We start from the raw sequence: 19609 nt of genomic DNA, 5'->3' as shown, positions 1-19609 counted from the left end.
TAAATCCCATGTCTCCCATTTTGCTTTGTGTTACACTTGACTGGTAATAATTATTTTTTTTTCCTATGGAAACTTCCTTGATTGTCAGTACATCTCCAAGGGCATAATCGTGATATATTAAAAAATAATCATGTAAATTATAATCATCTTACATTTTCCAGAATATTTTTAATGATGAGGTTTTTTTCTTTTTAATTATTGATTGGGACTTTCCTGGCTTGGGATAAGGTAACCATATGCAAATTGTTTTATTTGCTATACTCTCAGTTTAAGTGTAGGATTATAGCAAGACTTGATATTGGGGCATAACAAGAAAGTAATTTATACTTTTGCCTTGGAGAAGTTCTTTGTTTAAATTATGCTAAATAAACCCCTAGCAATTTTAAGACTGAGGTATGGTAAGGTGGGAGATTTTTACCTATTCATAGATACATAAAATAAGTATACAGACTGAGAAAGGAAATTATTCGATCTTGAGATTATAAGTATGTACTCCTAATAACCATGCAAGTAATATGAATGTATGAATGGGGGCCTGGGTGGCTCAGTCGGTTAAGTGTCTGACTCAATCTCAGCTCAGGTTGTGATCTGGGGGTCATGAGTTCGAGCCTCATGATGGGCTACTTAAAAAGAAAAATAATAAGAAATTCAAGTGTTCTTTTAACATTATCATTTATAGTGTTGAAAAGAGTGTATAGCCATGTCTTTTGTGCCAACAATGACAGAAGTGCAAGTTTGAGTTGTATTAACATACATGTTAAAAAGCAGTGTTGCATGTTTTCAGCACATTTACATCTCTCTCATAATTTATATCCCTCCTCTTTTCAGTTTTGATCAGAAGATTTCCTCCATGTTATTCTTCAAATAGCAGGCTAACTTTTTTGAGGACTTGATCAGAGGATGGGACTCAGCATGGTAGCTGGTAGCAAAAAATCAAAGCATACTTGTGTCTTGTTTCTGACCACTCTCCTGGAAATAAGTTGTAGCCTCAGGGCAGGGAAATGTTCAAATCCATTTCAGGAATTTGTCTTCTTGTACAATGTATGCATTAACTTTAAAAAAGTTGTATGTTTAAATATTGTTGATAGTTTGCTCTATGGTATATGTTATTTTTCATAGCATTCAATATTATTGGAATGATTATTTTTATTTTTATAAAGCCAGTGAAGCTTATTGAAAGGACACATTAATCTACACTGAGAGTGTGTTTACTTCCCAATCAACCACAATCAATTAACTTTTTCACAAGTATGTTTCTAATGGTCCAGGTCTGGTTTCTTGCCCGACTGAGACCTATTTTCTTTATAGTGTGGCCCAATAAAAGAGCCAAGAAGTAGATTCAAATCCAATTAGCTTTACTGTTTCCCTAGAATGATCTAGACATGAAAAATAGCCACCTCTGTACATCATAACCTGTTGTCCTGGCAAAATTATTACTGGCAGATGTTATATTCTCAAAAGTGTCTTGGTTTATATGAGTAATTATATGTCACCTTACCAATTAGGTAGGTATTGATGGTATCTTCTTTTCTTCTGACTTTCTTTTTCTTTTCAAAGCCTGGGAAATCTAAAAACACTGGAATTTTAAGTGTCTTTCCCAAAGATAGATAGCTACTTTGTGACAAACCTAGAATTTACCCTAGTTGTTTTGACTTAAGCCTTGAGCCTTTTCCAGTTTAGATTTTTAAGGATTTGTCCTGTGACTATTTATTGTTAGGTATATTCATTCTTTTTCCCTCTCTCTCTCTCCCTCTCTCTCTCTCCTTCTTTCTTTGTATTCTTGAATATCTTCATGTGTCATATAAAGCATTTAGAGAAATCGAGATAAAGTGAGCCATACTAATTATAAGCTATCTCCAAATAATGAGAAATTGTTGGAAATACTATCATCAGCCAGGTGCTGGAAAGCATTAAAAAAGCAAGCAGCATAACACTGTGGCCAGTTTGACCTTTGGAGGAAAATGTAAATTTGTCTTGAATTGGCCAGCCTGTGCCAGAGATTATCATTTTACTGATACTCTGACCATTTCTTTCAGGCTGGTCACTCGTAATTGATCCAGGTCTCATGTATAACAGATTGAACTCTAGGCAAACAATTTTAATTGTTTTTCCAATTGCTATCAGCTCTGAAAATCAATATGTGCTTCTAGAAATTAAGGTAGCTAGCAAGAATGTTTTGTTCATGCTAGGTACTAATTTTCTTTTTTTGTGTTGGCTAGACTTTTCTAGATATGACATTTGGTTCAGGAGGACATACAAGAGCCATTCTACAGAAGGAGTCAGATATTACTCTGTATGCCTTAGACAGAGACCCAACAGCTTATGCAATAGCTGAACAGCTTTCAGAATTGTATCCGTAAGTAATTCTCTTGTATAGTTATTGAATTTTGGTGCTGAGTTTTATACAGCTTGGTTTACCATTTTGGAATTTGTTCTCCCTTGTATGTTGTTATACTTCACTTTGTTAATATTTTCTCCCTTTTTCCCCCTGAAAGAATTAATGTAAATATTGTTTTTAGTACCACTTAAAAATGATATTACTGCCTTTATCCTTTCTGAATCATAAAAATAAATACAAAAATGACTTATGGCTAAAATTTGAAGATGGGTTGAAATCCATCCATGAGTAGTATTTTGACAATAGTTTAAAAAATAATTTTTAAATAATTTATGAGTTACAGTTTCCAAGAATTTACTGAAGCAAATAAGTATGTGAGAATTCTGCAGAATTCACTAGTTCACATACATCAGTGTAATGCAGTTCTTGTCTCTGAATTCTTTTTGAAATTCACAAGTAAGTTTAGAGCAATCTATCCCTCAGTCAAGAATTAGGTGAGCTTTCACTGTGGAGCTTTTTAAAAATATAAAATACTGTCTTCATGAGTTGTTAAATCATCTTCCTTTAGAGAAAATTTTGGATTAGTGAATTATGCTATGTTACTAAAAAGTTATCATTCTGAAAAAGGAAAATGTCTTGGAGCTAAGTTGACTACCTACAAATATGTAAAGGGCTATTTTCAGGAATAAGGAATTGTTCTCTCATGCTTCAGCGACTGAAACCAAGAAAATAGATGAGAATTTTAGAGGCAGATTTTGACTTGATGTAAGCGAGAGTTTTTTGCTAGTTGTAACTGTCCAATAGAGAAAAGGTCTGTTTGGTGAAGTAGCAAAATTATGACCATTGAAAAGTTTAATCACAGACTAAGGATAGGAAGTTGAATTACTAATCTAGAATAGTCTTTTTCAACCTCTCAGGTCCCAAACACTTTGCAAATCTATCAGTGTGATTAATTCTCCCAATAAAAATTAACTAAATACACCTAGGTTTTTGTTTGCAACATCAGAGGGTTCAGTAGGAATGCCTGAAATCCATTTGACCCCAGGTTATTCTAAGAAAAATATGAGGATATGGTATGATGATGTGATACTTTTTTTTTTTTTTTTTTTTAAACCTGTCTCTTGTCATTCTGCAATGTAACTAAGATGCATCTTCTTTAAGAAGCTCTTGTACTACTAGGGCATTCATGTTTGTGAAACATCTTAGGAGTTCACCTGATTATGACCTGAGTGTTCATAGAATGAGTATAAGTCTCCATTATATTTCACTGTCATAGAAAAACTGGATTTTCTTAGATGATATTATTTCTAAAGGCAATGAGTTCCAGTTCAGTTTTTCCAAGGTCTCTTATTCCTTCAAATAGACTCCTTTTCTCAGAAGGAACTTAAAATTTTATCAATTTTATCAGATGTAATTTGTTATCTAACAGGAATCTTGAGACAGTATTCTCTCTTCAGTTTAGAGTTGTAGAAACCATGAGCTTAGGTTAAATGATTTGCTAAAAGGCATATATGACTAAGTAGAGATAAAGCTGGGACATGTATTCTCCCCATCACCTAATAATAGTATTTTTTTAATTGAAGTGTAGGTGACATACTATGTTTTATAGTTTCAGGTGTACACAACATTTCTACACATTACTCAATGCTTATCATGGTTAAGTATAGTCAACATCTATCACAATACAGCCTTATTACAATATTATTGACTCTATTCCCTATGCTGTACTTTTCATCTCTATCACTTATTTATTTTATAACTGAAAGTTTGTACCTCTTAGTCCCCTTCACTGACTTCACCCGTCCTCCCACCCATCTTTCCTCTGGCAACCACTAGTTTGTTCTTTGTTTTTAAGAGTCTGTTTTTGTTTGTTCATTTTTTTTTTTTTAACTTTCAGATTCCTCGCATAAATGAAATCATATATTTGTCTTTATCTGTCTCACTTATTCCACTCGGCATTAATACCCTCTGGTTCCATCCATGTTGTCACAAATGGCAAGATTTCATTCTTTTTTATGGCTGAGTAATATTCCATTGTATGTATATCTTTATTCATCTATCAGTGGACACTTGGGTTGCTTCCATATCTTTGCTATTGTAAATAATGCAGTAAACATAGAGGTGCATATATCTTTTGAAATTAGTTTTTGTTCTGAGTAAATAGTCAGCCATGGAATTACTATATTGTATGGTATTTCTATTTTTAATTTTTTGAGGAATTGCATACTGTTTTCCACAGTGGTTGCACCAATTTACGTTCCCACCAAGAGTACAGGAGCATTCTCTTTCTCCACATCCTCCCCAACACTTATTATTTTTTGTCATTTTGATACTAGCCATTCTGACTTCTGTGAGGTGATATCTCATTGTGGTTTTGATTTTCATTTCTCTGATGATTAGTGATGTTGAACATCTTTTCATGTGTCTGTTAGCCCTCTGTATGTCTTCTGTAGAAAAATATCTTTTCAGGTCTTCTGCCCATTTTTAAATTGGATTGTTTGGTTTTTTGGTTTTTTGGTTTTATAAGTACTTTATGTATTTTGGATATTAACCCCTTATTGGATATATCATTTGCAAATGTCTTCTCTCATTCAGGAGGTTGCCTTTTTGTTTTGTTGGTGAATTCCTTTGCTGGCAAAAGCTTTTAGTTCTTATCTCTTTGATGCAGTCCCAATAGTTTATTTTTGCTTTTGTTTCCCTTGCCTGAGGAGACATATCCATAATAAATATGTTGCTAAGGTGAATGTCTAAGAGATTCCTGCCTTTGTTTTCTTTTAGGAGGCTTATGGTTTTAGGTCTCACATTTAGGTCTTTAATCTACCTTGAATTTATTTTTGTGGGTAGTGGTCCAGTTTCATTTTTGGCACACAGCTGTCCAGTTTTCCCAATACCATTTATTGAAAAGACTGTCTTTCCCTCATGGTGTTTTTTTTACCTCCTATGTGATAGATAATTGACCAGATAATCATGGGTTTATTTCTGGAGTCTCTGTTCTGTTCCAGTGAGCTATATGTGTCTATTTTTGTGCCAGTACCATACTCTTTTTATTACTGTAGCTTTGTACTATATCTTGAAATATGAGATGATGATTCCTTTGGCTTTGTTCTTCTTTTTCAAGCCTAATAACCTCATTTTATTAAGTTTTATACTACCTTGACTCAAATCTTATTGAAACTTTTTTTAGTTCCTCGGTAAGATAATTCTTTGCCAAGTATAATAAATTAGTTAAGGAACAATAGAATAATCAAAATAAGGCAAGAAGAAGGGATTAATATGGATAAAAACCAGAATCAAAGAAACTGAAAAGAAGAAAGAATAAAGAAGTTCCAAGTGATTATTCTTTGAAAATAGCAAAATTCCTTTACAGCCTGATTATTAAGGGAAAAAAATGATCAAAAACATATGATCAAGATTGAAGAGGACACCAGCTATAGACACAAGATAAGTTAATCATAAGATAATACAACCATAATTCTGTGGTAACATGTGAAACCTCAATGAAATGAATAATGTCTTAGGAAATATAAATTATTAAAATTGAATAATTATAAAACTTTAATAGGCCATTACCAGAAAAGAGATAAGAAAGGTAATTAGAGTACATAGAACAATGCACCATGACTAGATTTGTAATTGTTACCTAGCTTTTAAAAAATAGGGAAGAGTGGGGCACCTGGGTGACTCAGTCATTAAGCGTCTGCCTTCGGCTCAGGTCATGATCCCAGGGTCCTGGGATCGAGCCCCGCATTGGGCTCCCTGCTCGGCGGGAAGCCTGTTTCTCCCTCTCCCACTCCCCCTGCCTGTGTTCCCTCTCTCGCTGTGTCTCTCTCTGTCAAATAAATAAATAAAATCTTTAAAAAAAAAATAAAAAATAGGGAAGAGCATTGTCTTTTATGCTATTCTTTTTTTTAATTTTTTTTATTTTTTATTATTATTTTTTTATTCTTATGTTAATCCCCATACGTTACATCATTAGTTTTAGATGAAGTGTTCCAGATTCATTGTTTGTGCATAACACCCAGTGCTCCATGCAGAATGTGCCCTCCTCAATACCCATCACCAGGCTAACCCATCCTCCCACCCCCCTCCCCTCTAGAACCCTCAGTTTGTTTTTCAAAGTCCATCGTCTCTCATGGTTCATCTACCCCTCCGATTTCCCCCGCTTCATTCTTCCGGTAAGTATGTAAAGCTTTTTCAGTTCACTTTATATTGAATCTAGCATAGTTTTATACTTAATCCTGCTAGAAGTAGTATAAAAGAAAAAAAAAAGTCTAACCTCACTGAAGAATATAAATGCAAAATTCAAAAGGAAATACTAGCGTATCTAATTCATGTATCATTTAGTTAAAAGAATAATACCTATGGCCTAATTAAAAGAATAATACCTAATAATACCTAAAGAATACAGAGATGCCTCCAGGTCAGACAGCCAATCAATGACAGATTGATAAGCATGACTATAATCAGCTAGCTATTCTTATTAAAATCTCTATGTTAAACAGGAATATAAGTAAACTACTTAAATGTAAAATATACTATTATCAAAGGACAAACAGTAATTATTTTCCCAAAAGGTGAAATACTATAGCAATTTAAGTCAAAATCAGGATGTAAATATGGATTAGCTTCTATAAATATTACAATCAGTATTTTTGGAAGTTCTGGCATATAGAAGTAAGAAACTGGTTAAAATATTCTTCTTGTGATGATTTGACCAAAAGACTTGTAGAATTAATAAGATGATACAATAAGATGGTTAGATAGAAATTTAAAAAATATACTCAAGTAAATACTTGAAAAGGGAAATATGAAAAAAAATCCATTCTCAAAAAAGTACCTAACACTATATAGAGTATTTAGTAGTAAATTTAACAAGAAAGGCACAGTTTCAAATTAAAAAAAAATAAAACTTTATAATTTTATTAAAGGACATACAAGATCAAACAGAAGAGAAAACATTTGTTTTGGTGTAGTACAAATTAATATTATAAAAAAAGGTCAATTCTCAAATTTAATGTACTTCCAGGAATTATCTTAATTGATTTAACTTTAACGGATGTATGCTTGTTCATTAATTTATATAATATGATGTTAAATATATATGGCTGGGGGAGTGACAAGATCTTTTGGGGGAAATAAAAAAGTGAGGGGAAACTTGCCTTACCAGATGTCAGATCATACTGTAAAATCACTATAATTATATCAGTATAATACTGGCATGAGAAAAGTAGATTAGTGGAAGACAGAATCCAGATACAGATTCAACAATATAATAGATATATACTATACTATAAAATAATTTAATGGAAGGTGAAGATATTTCAATTCTTTGAGAAAATAATGCATTCTTAAATAAATGGTGTTGGTACAATGCTCATTGAACTTGAAGAACATAAAATGGACCCCTATTTTCAGTCAGATTCAAAAATAACTTCCAGATAGAGTAAAAATATATGAAAAATTGAAAAAAAAATTTATAAGAAAATTGAAGGGATTATATAGAAAATCTAAGTGTAAGAAAGTTTCTTAATCAAGACTACAAATCACAAATATATAAAATTAAATATTAGAAATATCTAATATTTTATAAAATTTTAGAAGTATATGCCAAGAATAATATGGTATATTTTCCAAACAGTTAATTTGGAAAAAGAAATATTAGTAACATAGGAAATAGGAACAGGATTGACATTCTAGGGAAGGAAAATACTGTTTTCCTCTACCCTCCTAAGTTCTCAGCTGGAGCAGATGCACAAGAGAAAATGCATACACATTTATTTAAGTTTTATGTGACATAGAAGCCTCCATAAGGAAGTGAAGACCCTAAAACATGGTTACGCCTGATTATTTCTATATTAGGTTTGATGAAGAGTGGAAAGTTATGGAAAAGTATGATAGGACAAATGTTATGAGCTAAATGTAGTAAGCTGTGGGAAACTTAGCAAGCCCCATTCATTCAAATTCTTCTTCCCTTTATCTTGAGAGATAACAAGGCTTCTTTCCTCTGCATATAGGAGGGCATCTCTCACATTGGGTCTGATGACCTGCTTCAGGAGAGGCTCAGCAAGTTCTTCCTTTATGTGCTGTTTCTCAAATTCCTTCAGTTTAAAATATTCAGTAGCCCAAGGTGCTGTATTTTGAGGTAGCATGACTGGAACCCCATCAATATTTATCATGTAGGAAGAATTCTTCCAAAATTGATAACACAACAAAATCCAATTTGGAAAATGAGCAAAAAGTATGGAAGGGTCATTTGTAGAAGATTAAGGTATGAAAAGATGCTCAACATCAATAGCAGTGATGAGGGAAATGAAATGAAAATAATAATGGTTAATGCTTTACATTTATCAGACTGGAGAGACAGAATAATTTTGAAAGTGAGGATATGGGGAAAAGGATATTCATCCATTTCTCATGAGCATCTTTTACTATTGAGAAAATACATAACATGCTTAGAATCTATCTCATCTAAGTAAAAGAATCAATATCTAAGGAAGCATATCTTTAGAGTTATCACAGACTTTGTATATGCATTGTTTGTATATATAATCATGGAGAACTTGAGAAAGAAGGAATTAGTTGTGGAGGGAGGTATGGAGAAAGGGAAAACTGCTGAAAAAAGACAAACCCAGAGATTGTACATCTCTGCATAATATGGAAAGAAAATGCCAAGCAGTGCTGTATATTATTTATGAATACCTACATATGTAGTTGTAGTATAAGAATATACATGAGATAGAAAAACACAAATTTGGCCTAGGGATTATTTCTGGGGATGATGGATAGATGGATGGTTGGTTGGAAGAATGGACGGATTGGATGATTATCTTCTTAAAAATACATGTGTAATTACAACTTGTAGTAAGGTGCACAATAAAGGAAACATTTTGTCATTTCATTGTGTCTTTTGAGGAAATATACTAATTTCTTTCTTTCATTTATTTATTTTGCTGTTGTCAAAGAGGAGCTTATGCTTCTGAAAAATTCTGTGTTCTTGACTCTCAAAATGAAGTCAAAAATAGAAACTAACATTTTCATGGAAAACTAAGAAATTCATAGGAAGGCTGAATTTTACACTAACCCATTTTAGGTCTTTCAAAAAAGATGACATGTTGTTTGAAAACTGAAACTTTCCCCTGTTGCCTCTGAAGACTGTAAGAGAGAAAACACATTTAAATTGGAGCAGTACTTTTGCCACAGTGGAAGATGGATGTTGGAAGACAGTTTTTTAAAAAATATATTTTTTCTAAATTCGGGAATAAAATGTGCTCCCTATACTGAGTTTGGAGACTATAGACATATATGAGGAAAAAAATAAAAATCATAATTGATTCTATCATTTGACTGTGATTTTAAGATTATAAAAAATATAAAACTATTATTTTCAACAGTTTATAAAAGTAGAGAGCTCTTTGGAATAAATTTATAATATACAGAAAAATATAAAGAAAAAATTAAACTTATAATTCCATCACCTTTATCAATAGTGATGATTTTGTGTTATTTCATCCCATCTTAATTATCAATATTTCATTATATGTACTATTTCTTGTTTGTACTTTCTTGGGTATTTTTGCTTTTTATACTTCTAAAGTGTTAGAATATATTGGTCAAGTTTAAACATTTTGATCAGTTATATTAATATAATTAATATAGAAAGAATTGACATATTTATTCTGCATCCCAATCCAGAAGCGTGATACATTTTTTCATTTATTACAGTATTCTGTGTTTCTCATTAATATTTTCTTTTTTCTTTCCTTTTTAAAAAAATATTTATTTATCTCAGAGAGAGGGAGAGAATGAGGACACATGTGCAAGCTGGGGGAAGGGCAGAGGGAAAGGGAGAGAATGAATCCCCAAGCAGACTCCCCGCTAGGAGCGGAGCTCAACACTGGGCTCTATTCCAGCACTCTGAGATCATGACCTGAGCTGAAATCAAGAGTTGGATGCTTAACCGACTGAGCCACCCAGGCACCCCTTAATATATTTTCTTGATTAAAATGATAAAATACAGAAAAGCCTGAGAAGAAAATTAAAATAACACTTAATCCCTGCACCAGTGTTGTTTGGTATATTTCTTTCCTAATCATTTTGGTTATATATGTTTATGCATTCAATATGCATAAGTATATATTTTATAAATTTTGATTCTACTTATACATTATCAGGTATATTAATACATGCAGATTAATATATATAATTACTTCTTTTTATTATCACATTTATATTTCATTAAATTGTCTTAAGAATAATTTTGTTGGTTGTGGAGTATTTCTTTCATGTAATTATTACTTAATTTACAAGAATTCTAACTCTACTGTTGTCTTATCCATGTCCATATTACTGCTATTTTAAATCTTTCTATGCTATATTATTTTAGATGCCTTTCTGTAAACAACGAATACCAGATGTATTTTTTGTAAACAAATCTGAGTATGTTTTCTGTAAAAGGATAATTAATTCAGGATATGCTTGCACTCTTTCTATGTCACCGTGTTTAATATTTTTCTATTTTTGTGGTTTATTGAAATTTTCTTTGGCTTTTAAAATTTATTTTGTCCTTGCGTACTTACTTAGTTTCCCTTTTCTCTACCAATTTTGATGACATACCTTTTATTTTTTCATTTACTACTAGCTGATGTTAGTGTTTGTTTTTTTTTTTAAGATTTTATTTATTTGAGAGAGAGAGAGTGAGAGAGAAAGAGAGAGCATGAGTCAGGGGGAGGTGCAAAGGGAGAGGAAAAAAGACTCTCTGGCTCCATCCCAGGACCCTGAGATCATGATTGGAGCTGAAGGCAGATGCTTAACTAACTGAGCTACCCAAGGGACCCTGATATTAGTGTTTTTTTAAGATTAAACATATTTAAACAATTTTTTTTGTTAAGTATACAGAAGAAAATAATATTCCCATTTTTATTTTACTTTTTTTTCCTATCCCACTGCTTGTCTTTTAAAGTATTATCTTGGATTTATTCATTAATATCTACTGTGGTAATTATTAACATTTGCACTGTTTGGCGTCATATCTAAAATAATTATTTATACTTCAATCCATTTATTTCATTGCACTCCACTAGCCTGTTTTTTTTTTTTTTTTTTTTTAAGATTTATTGATCTATTTGAGAGAGGAAAAGAGAGAGTATGCATATATGTGTGCACAAGTGCGGGGAGGGGCAGAGGGAAAGAATATCCAAGCAGACTTCTGATGAGCTGGTAACCCCCCAAGGGGGCTTGATCTCAGGGCCCATGAGATCAGGACCTGAGTTGAAACTAAGAGTCCAGCACTTAATAGACTGAGCCACCCAGGCACCCCACTACTAGCCGTTTTATGCAACAAGTCCTATTTTGAGTTCATGTAGGCTCCTATCCCAGTCAAGTGATTACATCTTTAAGTAGTTTTGCTAGAAATATGAAAAGGGGAAACATCTTTGCCTTTGTCTACAGAGACTGTGTTATTCATGCTTTCATACATGGGTAATAGTTTGATTTAGTATAGCATTTTGGGCATTTTATGGGTATTATTATTTTTCTTCTGACATGTAGTGTTGTGGAGAAGTCTGAGGTCAACTCAGTTTCTTTTTTCCCCTCTGAGGTAGTGTTTCTCATTCTCCCCACCAGGCTGGATGCTTACTAGAAATATTTCTTGACGATTATTGATATTCACAAATTTCCACTAAGAGATATTACTAATTGGTCTCTTTTCATTAATTTTCCGTGTACTCTGAACAGTTTTGGCCTGTGGATCAGATCTTTTCTCTACGAAGGAGTTATTGTGTTAGTTAGACCCCACTTATTTTCCACTTTCTAACCTTTGAGCACTTCTTATTTGTTGGTTGGAGTTGTATTATCTGTCTGCATGACCTTAATCTCCTCTCAGTGTTTTCTGCTACTTTTCCTTTGCCTCGGTAATCTAGGAAATCTCCTCACGGTTATTCTCTGTTACAGATTTGGGTTTCTACAGTGTTGATTGTGATTTTAATTGACTCTTGTTCAAGTTTTAATTCAGGTGTTAGAAATTATCTTTCCCTGTAACCATATTTAATTGGTTGATCTCATCTTTTCTGCCAATTCCTTTTTATTTCCTCTCGTTTTGTCATCTCATTTTTATGTCTTATTTAATAGTCAGCAGACTTTTATTGAAATTTATGGAATCCAATTCTGTGTTTTGTAACAAATCTTTTTCTTTTTTTAAAGATTTTATTTATTTATTTGACAGAGGGAAGCACAGAGAGAGAGGGAACACAAGCAGGGGGAGTGGTAGAGGGAGAAGCAGGCTTCCTGTGGAGCAAGCAGCCCGATGCAGAGCCTGATGCGGAGCTCGATCCCAGGACCCTGGGATCATGACCTGAGCCGAAGGCAGATGCTTAACGACTGAGCCACCAAGGTGCCCCGTAACAAATCTTTCAAAAGTATGCTTTTGGTCTTTATCTTGAGTACAAAGTTTTCCTTTTCTCTTCCAGGATCTTTTCATAGGCCTCATCTTGGTCATGTATTTATGTGTTTAGTTTTTACTGTTTGCATAGGTTTTTTTTTTTTTTACCTGCTCATTGTTCCATTATGTGGAGCTAGAATCTTCACTTCAGATTTTAAGCTAGAAAATTACTTGAGGTACATGGTCTCACTACAAATACTTAAACATTTTGCAGTCCTTTCCTAGGATCTGCCAATAGGAAGAGGATTCTATTTTCTTATTCTTGCTGGAGAACACAGTTCATAAAAGCTACTGCTCCCATAATCTATTATTTCTGTGGGTTTTCCAGTCTTCCCATTCTAGAGAGATTCTTCATATCTAGGGTACCTGTTGACAGAACCTATTCATTTCTGCCCTTGATATTATTACATTATATGAATTGTAATTCCTAAATAGGTGTAATAATAAAGGTATTTCTGCCTGGATATGAAGAAGTGGCAGGGTAAAATGGTCCAATTAGCCTCAGAGTATTCCTGTCTACACAGTTTAAATAATCCCTTCAGGGTTTTTTTTGTGTTTCCAAGGCAATGGGTATGAATGGAACATTCTTAACTTTTTAACTGAGTGTTTCCACTGCCTTGAATCAGACTCTAGTCTTACCTTTGGTAAGAAGAGATATTTTTCCTGAATTCTGCTCCATTTTTGAGGAACATTTTTAGTTAATACTAATTTGAACATCCATTGTTTTGTTTGCTTTCAGAGAAGATTAAATAGGTATCAATAGCTGGCCTTCATTTTTTGAATTAAAGTTTGTTCCATGGTCATTAAATGGAGCGTTACAGGGATGCCTGGGTGGCTCAGTTGGTTAAGCATCCAACTCTCGGTTTCGGCTCAGGTCATGATCTTGGGGTCGTGGCATCAAGCCCCGTGTAGGGTTCATTGCTTAGCGTGGAGTCTGCTTGAGATTCTGTCTCTCTCCCTCTCTCCCTTCTGCTCATCCTTTCTCTCTCTCTCTCTCTCTCAAATAAAGATCTTTTAAAAAATTGGGTAAGTTGCAAGTATATTTACTTGTATGACATGATCTATTCTAAATTACCCATAATATTTCTTCTAAGTTGTATAGTCTGTTCTGTGGCACTTGCAGTTTACCATTTATCTTTTCTTCCTTTTAAGTCACCATTTCTTATTTTTGGTTAAATTCACACAGGAAACCAGTGCAAAGGCAAAGGGCAAAGGCAAATCTAGACCTCATGGCTTCGGGCTTGCTGCTTGTGTTCGTTCTTTCTACCACTCTGCAATATAGAAGAATATACTAAAAGTAATTTAGTCATATCCTCTAGCAGAGCCAATATTCATACCTGGGCATTTTGTCTGCAGGGCCAGTGTAAAAATCATGTAAAGTAATACACTATCTTAAACAGCCCTATCCACCTAAGATTTAGATTTAGATACGAGACCCAGCTGTTATTAATCTTACTAACTATAGGAGGTCAGTTCTGCTATGCACCGTCAAAGTGAAAGAATTTTTATAAATATAAACAAGCATAAAAAAAGCAACTTGGAAAAATTAACTAGACCATTTTGAACTATTGCTGATGGTCTGTTACCATTTTCACTATTTTTGGCAGTATAATCATTACTAAAATGAGATCTTATATTTGCCCCACTACATTCCACATATTCACATTGTGTACTAAATATTCACTCAAGACAGAATATATATTATTATAGTTATATTTAATATATAACTTATATATATAAATATATAAATATAAATATAACCTGGGGGGCTTTTAAAAGTTCCAGAGGAGATTTTAATGTACAGATAAGATTAAGCGCCATTTCTGGTATACTAAACATTTAGTTCCAAAGCTTGTGAAAACATGTATTGTACATAGTAGTTTTGGAGCAGTCTGGCTGTTCTCGTGGTTCCAGGGAGAATGAGGACATAGTCCATGCCTTCACAGAGCTCAAGATGTAAACGGAAAATAGATAGGAAAAGATAATTTCACTGTTATTTAATTGCAGTTGCGATTATGGCCAAGAATGACTACAGTATGTTCTAGGAGCAGTATGTTCTAGTCTAGTCTAGAATATCTAGAAACTTACCTGAGTACGTGAATTTAAGACAGGACCTGAAGGATGAGTGACTGTTAGCCAGGTGAAGAGGGAGGGATGATGGAGCAAGAGTGAGCATTTATAGTAGAGAGAACAGAATATTCAAAGATCTTTAGTGGGAAAGAGAATGTCAGTGAAGGGACTATAAAATGAACAGTGTGAATGGATGAGAGAGAGGTGGAGTGGAGAGAGAGATAAACTAGAGCCAGATCATACAACGCCTTTTTAAGGATTTTGGACTTTAAGAGTGATGGGAAGGTAACAACGTGCTGAAACAGGAAACTGACATGATCACATTTGCATTTTTAACAGATTATTCTGCCTGAAAAATATGGGTAAAATCAGAAAAGAATTAGTGAGAACAGTTAAAAAGCTAGGCATTTCCACTCTATGGTAGCGGCTGGGCCTTGAAGATTTCCTTTCTCTGATCATCTTATTAGAAATTGTACTTTGCTCTGATGGTCCGTGGCTTCCCATTTTAATGGGATTCTAAGAGATTAAAAGACTTCATTCCAAGGTAAAATTATGTCGCATGCTTATAGGTGAAATTTAAGTTAATATTGTGATATTAAATTTTAAAAGAGTGTTCAAGAATTCCCACTCATCTGACTTGGCCAATATCGGGTAGAAGACAAAGAATGAGTAAATTCAATCCTGCATGTTCCCAAGTCCTACAGAGTATTTGCATTCTCACAGAAGACTTTCAGTAATTAGCTTTCCTCCAGAATCTGTCCCACCTCTTATTTTTCCTCTCTAAGGGAACAGCACCACCTGGGAAACATACATTTTTATTGGGTGAATGAACCCAGGCACTAGTTCTACTTAACCATTACTTTTCCCTCACCCCTTGTGTCTAATCAGCAGTAAGGGTCTTTCAGTTCTACCTCAAGACTTGGCAACTTTAATAGCTGACCTCCTTTTTTTCCTTTTTCACCACAGAGCTCTGAAACATGCTGCTTTTTTTGAATTCCAGCTCTGCCGTTTACTTGCTGTAAAACCTTGGATACATTGCTTAACCTCCCTTTCCCTCAGTTTCCTCAGCTTTAAGATGGGGATAATAATAGTACCTACCTCCTAGGAATGTGGTAAGGATTAGACTTAGAACACTGTTTAGTATATCCTTTTAGTGAGTCATGAAGTCTTTTTATTGGGTCTTGATCAACATTTATGGAATGGAATAGAAAAGAATAGGAAATACAGTATATCACATGAAGTTAAATTTAAGTATTGTTTTCAATGAAATATGTATGTATATGTATTGATATATTTGTGTGTGTATATATATACACATACATATACACATATTGTATTTTTTTATTTTAAAATTTTTATTTTAATTCCAGTTAGTTAACATACAGTGTAATATTAGTTTTGGGAGTACATGATAGTGATTCAACAATTCCATACATCACCCAGTGCTCATCACGACAAATGCACTTCTTAATCCCCATTACCTATTTAAATACATATTGTATTTTTGTATATGGGATTGCAGTGAAACCATATTTTTGACTATGTATCTTGATTAAAATTTTTTGAAAACGTTCCTCTGTGGCTACATTCCACATATTCACATTGTGTACTAAATATTCACTCAAGACAGAAACTCTAATGCATATCCATATCCCTAGAACCTGGCTCTGTGCTTGAAATATATATGGAAGCTAACAAGGGTTTGTTTATGGTTCACACAAAAAGAAACCAGTGGTATGGAGGGCAGTTAAATGTTTTAGGATCCTGTTGTTTGGAAAGCCCAATTTGCCTAGAGAATTAGAACCCCTGAAAACTACCATCCCTTAACCTGTACTTTGCCCAACTGTATTGCCATGAATGAGATAGGATATAAGATATTAGACACTGACTCCGAAGAAAGGAATAATGTTTCAAAATAAGAGATAAAGTATGATGTCTCTAATCAAAACACTTATAAAGTATGACAGAAAGTTAACTTTTCTTCTGACTTGGAACTAGAAGAGTACCCTGAAGAAGGGATGATGAACAGGCTGAGAAAGGTACCTTATCCTAAGTTGACTAAATGAATTGCTTTTCTCCATTTTTTAAGGCAACCCTTAATCTTCTGAATTCTTATCAGGTGTACTGGATAATCTCCATCTGTCCCTAGACTCTCCCTCCACCCTTGTCCACATTGAATCCCAGAAGATAACTTTTTTATGGATTTATCAACAAGCTTCCTTGTCTAGCTTTTGGTTGAGGTCAGCAAATGGGAGGCACTGGCAGGAAATGAGAGGACAGAGAAGAGTGAGGTCAGAGTGTGCGTCAGCAGTGGCCACACTCCTCTTCAGAGATCACTGTTCATAGGGCTCCTAACAGATGCATCTCTGGCTCTTTGGGATTTCACTTGTCACTCCTTGTCCTTGCCTTTTCACCTCTTAGCTCAGGCTGCTTCTCATATCCCTTTTGACTCTACTTAACCTACTCATACTTTTGTAAATAGTCTCTTCATTAAACTTTTTCTAGTTATCCCTGCTTGGATGTGCTATTTTTTTCTTACCAGAAACTACAGATTTACAAGGTCTGTGACCCTTCTTTATCTCTGGATCCTCCTTCTGTGGTCTCATGTGGATTTGACTTATGACAAATGTCCATCTCCACTGGTGGAGAAAGAGTCTAGATTTTGGAATCAATCAGTCCTGGTTTGGAGTCTTATTTCTGCTTTTTAGATAAGTGACCTAAACTTTCTGAAGTTTATTTCATCCCTAAAATGAGGTACTATTTATACCTCATGGTGTGTTATGAGGATTAAATAAAATTATGCAATTAAATTGTTTAGCTTAAAATTATTTAATAAATGTTAGCTATTGTTGCTTTGTTATAACTGTTATATAAGATAATATATAATTATACTAATAATTACTGCCATTACAGAGTATGGCAAGTTTCTTTGGTGTATATGAAGATGATGACTGGCTTTTATTTCCTCTCTTTGCCTGCTTGGTTCCTTAACATGCACAGATCAGAGTTGGTCTAAGATTTCAGGTGTGGGACACTCATCCAGCTTTCCTCACCTTGCAGTGTCTGGAATGTCTTTTATTACAGACTCATTATCAGTGTAAATACTGAAGACTATGTCACAGTTCCAAACACTGCTTCACTGAGCTGTATCATGATCTTTCTTTTTACCTCCAGCCCCCCAGACTCACTTTTTATTGATTGTGATTTCTCTTATCAATTCTTGGCTTCAGGCTAAAATAATGAATGCCATCAAACAATAAGAAGATACTTTTTCTATGTATCTCTGTCCTTTGGCTCTCTCCTTCTATATTCATATGCTGCTGCCTTCCCAAAAGCTACTTTTTCCTCATTTAAGAAGGTTAAGGTTTTCCAGCCTTTAATTTTTAGTCCCTTCTTGTTCTGAAACCTGAAAATTCTGAGAGGCTGTTTCCTGAGTCCTCTTCATTACTTTTAGATTTAAGTTCTTATTGTTTATTATTTAGCTCATTACTGGCATGGAGAGACAAAGTCTGCAAGTGTTTATTTCAAATAAAATCTTTGGTTTTTGTTTTCTGACATTACAAACTTAACTCTAGGTCTGTATAATTAACACCCATTCCCAAGTGGTCTTATGGATTAATTTCTTCACTTAGAATATTTGACTTAAAGGTTTACAAAGCTGATTCATGGAAGTCAACATGTATATTTGAAATGCAAATCCTATTTCATGTTATGATAACTATGAGAAAATGAATTACCTCTTCACAAACTTAAGATAATCCATTTTTATTGCCTACGTCATTTGAACATATCCATATGGTACCAGGATGAGAATAGCAGCTTGTTCAGCACAAGAATGACTATACCTAGAAAGACTTCATTTATTTTATCTTGGGTAAATAATACATATTTAGAGACATATTTTATTACATATGAGAAAATTTTAGTAAAACCCTTTATGTTTGGACTTCTGAGATATTAAAAGAATGAAAACAATAGTTGTATTTTCTCTAACATCATAAACTAATTAAATCAAAATAAGTTTGCTATAATTTATGTATAATTCTCCTGTTCTCTACACCCCCACTTTTGTCTGATATTTAAAGTAAAACTGAGACAAACAGCTGCTAGATTAGATTATCTACTTTTGTATTTTATTCTTGTTTCCTGAGAGAATGCAATCTAAATTTAATACACAATTCAACATTCATTTTAGTGCCTGCTGAGTATAAGGAAATCGGCTTGGCATGGGGAATGCTCAGAAACCCCAAGATAAAGTCTCTGTACCATGAGAGGGTTCATTATCTAATACATAGACAGGTAAACCAATAATGAGATCAGTTAGATAAATCTCTTGGAAGGGAAAATACCAAATGTATTCTAAGTCCAAATTTGAATTATTTTTGGAATATCTATTATTTTCCTTAGTATTATTTGTTATTCATTTAATGAACTTCAAGAAACCCTATTTTGGGGCAGATATTAAACCACATTCTGGGAATACAGCTGGATAAAAAGAGCAATATAATCCCTTCCTACTTTATCAAGAGTGACAGATATTAAATAGGTGTTTACAATAGAGAGCAAAGAGGGTCAGGACCCAGAAGTATTAGATATTACAGAAATAAACCGGTTTTTAAAAAGATTTATTTATTTATTTATTTTTAGAGAGCACACACGCTCAGGGGGAGGGGCAAAGGGAGAAGGACAGAGAGAGAATCTCAAGTAGACTCCCTGCTGAGTGCAGAGCCCTACGTGGGACTTGATCCCACGACCCTGAGATCATG

At 33.8% G+C, this 19609-nt stretch overlaps 1 protein-coding gene across 4 annotated transcripts in view; it reads left to right on the top strand.

Moving 5' to 3' along the window:
• Window positions 1–19609, top strand: part of METTL15 (methyltransferase 15, mitochondrial 12S rRNA N4-cytidine) — a 195938-nt gene that overhangs the window by 84266 nt on the left and 92063 nt on the right. For all 4 annotated transcript variants that reach the window (XM_045893987.3, XM_064576725.1, XM_064576726.1 and 1 more), the window contains exon 3: window positions 2220–2356. In XM_045893987.3, the coding sequence (XP_045749943.1) occupies window positions 2220–2356 (137 nt within the window). The remainder of the gene's footprint in view (window positions 1–2219; window positions 2357–19609) is intronic.

This window comes from Mirounga angustirostris, unplaced genomic scaffold (genome assembly GCF_029215605.1).
Source record: "Mirounga angustirostris isolate CCGP_5_RB_7025 unplaced genomic scaffold, mMirAng1.0.hap1 SCAF_13, whole genome shotgun sequence".
In the NCBI taxonomy this organism is placed as follows: Eukaryota; Metazoa; Chordata; class Mammalia; order Carnivora; family Phocidae; genus Mirounga; species Mirounga angustirostris.
The sequence above is the reverse complement of the archived record's forward strand: the minus strand, read 5'-3'. Positions and strand labels throughout refer to the sequence as shown.